The sequence below is a fragment of the Aplysia californica genome, unplaced genomic scaffold (assembly GCF_000002075.1).
Source record: "Aplysia californica isolate F4 #8 unplaced genomic scaffold, AplCal3.0 scaffold01152, whole genome shotgun sequence".
NCBI lineage: Eukaryota > Metazoa > Mollusca > Gastropoda > Aplysiida > Aplysiidae > Aplysia > Aplysia californica.
Genome location: NW_004798422.1, coordinates 90314 through 96357, shown reverse-complemented (window position 1 = coordinate 96357; position 6044 = coordinate 90314). Strand labels below are relative to the sequence as shown.

General features: G+C 36.8%; 1 protein-coding gene across 1 annotated transcript in view; it reads left to right on the top strand.

The window, feature by feature from the left end:
• Nucleotides 1-6044, top strand: part of LOC101859614 (serine-rich adhesin for platelets) — a gene marked incomplete at its 3' end in the record, with an annotated part of 66703 nt that overhangs the window by 2595 nt on the left and 58064 nt on the right. The window contains 1 exon segment of the mRNA XM_013090139.2: nucleotides 4652-4692. Coding sequence (XP_012945593.1) covers nucleotides 4652-4692 — 41 coding nt within the window.

Genomic DNA, 6044 nt, shown 5'->3' with positions numbered 1-6044 from the left:
CAGTCTAGCCGTCATTAAGTACGGCAGTCTAGCCGTCATTAAGTACGACAGTCTAGCCGTCATTAAGTACGGCTAGCCTCTTCCTTAACTTATTTCTTGTTGTTGTAATTTTCGATAAATTTAACTGATATTTCGCGACCTCGGTGCTTTCTTGTCGTATCTCCCTTTTTAGAAACAGTGAAAAGTGACTTCTTCTTATGCTCACTCTTTGGTATGAACTTGCATCACTAGAGTGGTGAACACGTTTCTTCTAGCACCTATCATAATTACAAATTTGAGGAATTGAGTCAGTTTGTGTCTGAAAACCTGTCGTCTGTATTATTGGAAGTGGTGAAGTTATGGGAATTTTGGGTAAATTTTTACTTTCACTCCCGCACACAGATGCACTGTTTCAGGGGTCCAACTGCTGTACTGTTTGCTGCAGATCACACATAAAGCCACTAAAACTGTCGCAAATCAATTATTTTCAAGACAATTTCAAATCTAACTGTAAAATATCAAATTATGGGTAACCTCCCCAGATTTTCTTTTACCCCCCTGGAACCCCCCGATTGGTCCAAAGCATACAATCAAATATTTCAAAAACTATTAATTTGCGACGGAAATGAAGTTGATATTCGTGTTCAATGCATCAATATTTAGTAGAAAATAGACATCTGGTAGCTGAGTGTGAAACGGGAGGGAAAGTAAAAAAATACCTAATTTTTTTCCAAGATAAACAGATGAGAGAGGTATAAATTGCAAATAATAGACCGGGGGCGTGACGCCGGAGAACAGCTTCCGATCTATTGAACGGCGCGACACCGGAGAATAGCCACTTGCTTTTTTTTTTTGTCATCAACGTCAGTGACATCACATGATCTGTGATTTGGAATTCACTATTTCTAATGGGGAGGAATTCCATAAAGAGCGACCACCATGAAACAGTAGAATAGAATGTTTAGGGCAGGGATAGGGCCCAATAGGGATAAGTAAGTCCAGTAAAGGTCGGGTCAGAGTTAGGGTTACATCTCTTCTATTGTGTTTGTTGGGGTGGTCGTTTGTTACATATATGAAGTCCTCGATTTGATTGAATCTAAATTTTTAAAAATTCTAGACACTGGTGGAACAGTCTACGTCTTTCGACTACATTTAGACAACTGGAGTGAAGCAGAAGGATAAGTTTAAAGTGGATAAGCAGGCTGGAAACTAGATCTATAGCTTGATTGTAGTTTGGTTTTCATTTCTTCATAACGGTTTGTGGAAGTCTTTCACCTTGAAACTAATTTCCTTTTTTTTAAAACTTGGAATTGGTGAAGACAAAATCAAAAGTTCTGTCTTAAAAGATTTTGCTTGAGACAAAAATGTCTGTCATATATGAATATGAATTTTGGATTTTACTTACGACAAAACTGGTGCTGCCCTGAAATTAAAGTTAACCCCATCAGCTGTCATGTATGCTGAACAGGGTTGGTGATTTTTTTGATAAAAATAAAAAAAATCGTTTTTTTTTCATTTAAATCGGATTTTTTTTATTTTAAAAAAAATGCAGACTCTGTTTGGGATTTTTGGTGGCTAAAAGTAAGTTCTTTTAGTGCAAAATGCATTGTCTTTATTTTAACTAATGATTAATTTAAGCAACTGCAATTTTAGAAAGCCTTAATCTGCTATATCAGTGAATTATGGCTACAGACAAAAAATGAAGAAAATGTCAGTCCAAAAGGAAGGGGGGGGGGGGGTAATTATGCATAGATAAACTTGCATTTTATTACAGTGTGTGTGTTTGTGCGCGCACTTGTGTTTGTATAAAAAGAAAAAGAAAAAGCTAATTTCAGTTATGAAAAAAAAGTAAATTGAATACAGTAATTATTTTACTACTTACAGTGACAGGGGTGAAAGCAGACTTTTAAGCATGATTATTTTAGTCTACTAAACCTTATATCTGTTTTATAAAACCAAGGAAAGGAATTCTGAATGTTTAAAGATGTAAAAACAGAATACATTTTTAAAAAGTGATTTAAATCACTGAGTTTTATTTTTTAAATCAAGTTGATTTAAATTCTAAAAAATCAACTGATTTAAATCGACCTGATTTAAATCAACCCAACCCTGGTTTTCAATTATGAAAAAAAAGTAAATTGAGAACTGTATTATTTTACAGTGACAGGGGGGAAAGCAGACTTTTAAGCATGATTATATTAGTATTAGTCTACTAAACCTTATATATCTGTTTAATAAAACCAAGGAAAGGAATTCTGAATGTTTAAATATATGTAAAAGCTGAATACATTTTTTGAAAAGTGATTTAAATCACTGATTTTTATTTTAAAAATCAAGTTGATTAAAATTTTAAAAAATCAACTGATTTAAATCAAACCAGCTCTGATTTCAATTATGAAAAAAAAAGTAAATTGAATACTGTATTATTTTACAGTGAAAGGGGGAAAAGCAGACTTTTAAGCATGATTATATTATTCTACTAAACCTTATATCTGTTTTATGAAACCAAGGAAAGGAATTCTGAATGTTGAAATGTGTAAAAACTGAATAAAAATAAATTTTGAAAAAAGTGATTTAAAAATCAAGTTGATTTAAATCAAAAAAATCAACTGATTTAAATCACCCCAACCCTGATGCTGAAATCACCTACCCTAAACCTAGATGTATGTTTGGAAGAGTTTGGCCCACACTCATCTTTTGCTGTCACGGTCGCAGAGACCACTGTCTGTCAACAGAGGCCTCTTTTTATTTGTGTCTTGTATGGGGGGGGGGGGGGTTGTTGTGTTTTTTTGTTTTGTGTGTGAAACATGAGTCTCAGTGCTGCTGGTACGCCTTATCTCGTCTATTTTAAAGTCATCTTTTGTATTGTTGATTGTGACTTTATTACTTGTGTAGAACAGATACTCTACATCTTAACATTATTTTGGTTTTTCATGAACGTTTTGAATTGACGGTTTGAGTCCCCTGGTGTCATCATGTGTTCCAGTGCAGCATCACCCCATTTACGTTTAATCTTAAGTCAGGTTGCATGCAAAACCACTCCCAGTTGACAGTGGATGCATTGGGACCTGGCTCAGTTAGAATGTTCTGACGCCCATAATTTGGGTTGGGTGTTTTTGTTGAGGTACTTTTGACTGCAGGCCTGAAGTTTATTTGCCTTTACCTACTTTGTTCTTCACTGATTGACAAAACTGGAGGTTGTGGGTCACAAGCGGGTGCTCTGGTGTGGTTTTCTCCTTCTTTCATATCAAACATCTATCGTCCTTGTCTCTCCTCCTTTTTTGTGTATGTTACTCTCTTGTAACACATCTATTCTTCGGCACTCATATGACCTTATTGTGTTGCAAGTGCCGTAGAACTCTTACTGAAACTAAATACTGGAGGTTGAAATGGATGCAGGGAAGTGAGGTGCTCGATGTGTTTCAGTTCTACATTATACCAGTGTCGGAGAAATCAGCATTCTGTATTCTTGTTGGTGATGATAGGGTTGAACCTTCCTAAGACATCATGTAGTATGTAGTACAGCAGTATACAAATGAAAATAAAAGCTGCCTGAAGTATTTTAGTTTTTTAGTGTGAATATGAGTTTGTTCTAGCTAGGGTCAGTAAACTCTTTGGCTAAGCTGTTTAGTAATATGATATGATTCCATTGGCAGGAGCATGTGAACTCTCAAAACTTCAGTGTCCATAAAGATAATATTATTATGGTCTTTATCATATAAGCAAGAAAAAATAAATATTAATGTTGTGATGTCACCAACATGACTTTGCATAGATCTTAATGAAGGGGCTCGGCTCTTTATGTTTGACTCGCATTTAATAGGTCCCGAGTTTGAAACCTGACAGCTACGGAAAATTTCCTTTTCTAAAAATGTTTTCCTTCTTTCACCTTACCTGCTCTCTAATCATTTCATGTTCTGTCGTCTGATTTTGTCTCTACTTTCTAGTCATCTCGGATAAGGGCAAAAACATCTGGGTGATTCCATGTGCAAGTTGCGCACGTTAAAGATCCTTTGGTGGTCCTAAAATCGATGAGTGGGCTTTGCTGGCCGCAACTCGAGCAAAAATTCAAAATAAACTTCTACCAAACTGACAATGATAAATGTGTCCCGTGCGCTCTCATGATGACCATATTATGCAGTTGCGAGTGCTGTAAAACACTTAACAAAACAAAAACAATTAATATAAGTATGAGTGTGACTTGTTTTTCTCAACTTTGAAATCTCCTTTTTGTGCCATCTTTATAACCATTTTGATTGGACTAGTTGCTCTTGGTCTGTCATCAGACTTCAGATGACCAGTGTGAGTGACACTGAACACTGACTGAATTAAACAACAAAAAAGCATTTCCCTTTCAGTTTCAGTTGTCTTTATTTTCCATAAAACTATCCGTATTTTTGCTTTTGTTGTAACTTCTGCGGCTTATGCTTGGTGAGGTGTTGCATCTCGGCTCAGTGCCAAATTGTTCTTTAGTGGGTGGTTGGCGGGTGCTCTGATGTGGTCTGCTTCTTCTTTCTTATCAAACATCTATGGTCTATATCTCCCCTTCTTTTTGTGTTTGTTACTGCCTTGTCACTCCTCTAATCTTCTGGCGCTCATATATGACCTTGTGCAGTTTCGAGCGCCGTTAAACCTCTACTAAAACAAATTTGTTGTTTTCTTTTTTCTTCAGGAAGGGAAAGAGGGTCCAGAGGAGGTCCTGGAAACGATGAGGTCAGTAAAGGATTTTTTTGTGTATTACTTGCAGACCATGTAGGCTTTCCAGCAGTTTTGCTGGGTAGTTGGCAGGCATTCTGGTGTGCTTTACTCCTCCTTTCTCAGATCTTCTCTGTCATGTGTCGTCCGTATTTCTCCTCCTTCTTTTCTTTGCATGTTACTTGTAACTCTGTAGTAGTACAGACCTGCCTAGTGCTCTGATTAAGACTGAGCTGTTTGCTTTTGTTGGAGTTTGAGTAAAGACAAGCACATTGTGTGTGACACAATTATTATGGTCATTTGGTGGTGAGATTGAGAAACAGTAAGATGGGCCGACAAACAATATAGGGAAAGTAAAGAAGAAGGGCCTAGGACTTACCAGGGCACCCTCCATTGACATTCAAATCTGGGCTGTCCATTAAAAAATTATTTTTTTGCGCCAGTTAAAAAAGAGTTCCAATCAGATTTGCATAAAATCAGATTTTTAAATCTTAAATTCCTTTTCCATTGGGTCATTTGTGCTTATCGTAAATGGTGTGGAAATGCATATTTTCATTGTGTATTTTGCAACTCACATTTATTTGCCTCAGTCCATTTGTTACATAATCCTAACCTAATGGGGCTGTAGAGACTCTCTATCTCTCCCCCCCATAACTCTTCTTTTGGGTCCTGGAGTGGTTGGCAGGTGGGATAACCTCTAAGCTTTGACACTTTTATGATCTATTTGTATGTATAGTGTGGCAAAACGCTTTTACTTAAACTAAACACACCCAAGGATTTGTCTACTTTCGTTTTCCTCCTTCAGAATTTTTTTTTTGTGTTCTAAATTATGTACGTTATGTTTTGACTCTTTTTCCCCCCCCTTTGTTGTATCAGTCTGTCTATCTAGCTTTTTCTTTCCACTAAATGACGGTTATTGTGTTGATGTGTGTCTGTTCTTTCATACCAAAGTCGAATTTTCCCATTACCTTGTATTGTCTGTGGGTGGTTGGCAGGTGCTCCGGTGTGCTTTGCTCCTTCTTTCCTATCCAACATATATCGACCTTATCTCCCCTCCTTCTATTTTGTGTTTGTTACTCTCTTGTAACACCTCTTTCTTCTCTTGCCTGATTTCCCATTTATCGATTCACACCTAAAAGAGGCAGGGATTAGTTTCACTTACACTGTCCACGACTTTTGGGTAACGGTGTCAGTTTAGAATATTTCGTTCAGTGAATTGTATGGTGATACGGATCTGGCATTTGTAGTGTAATGACTGTGCACTTCACTGTGCATTAAAAAATTTTCATTGGGAAAAAAAAAGAACTCATAATTTTGTGGATGGAGGCATAAAATGTATGCTGACGAGTTGGTGGGGGGGGGGGGGGGGG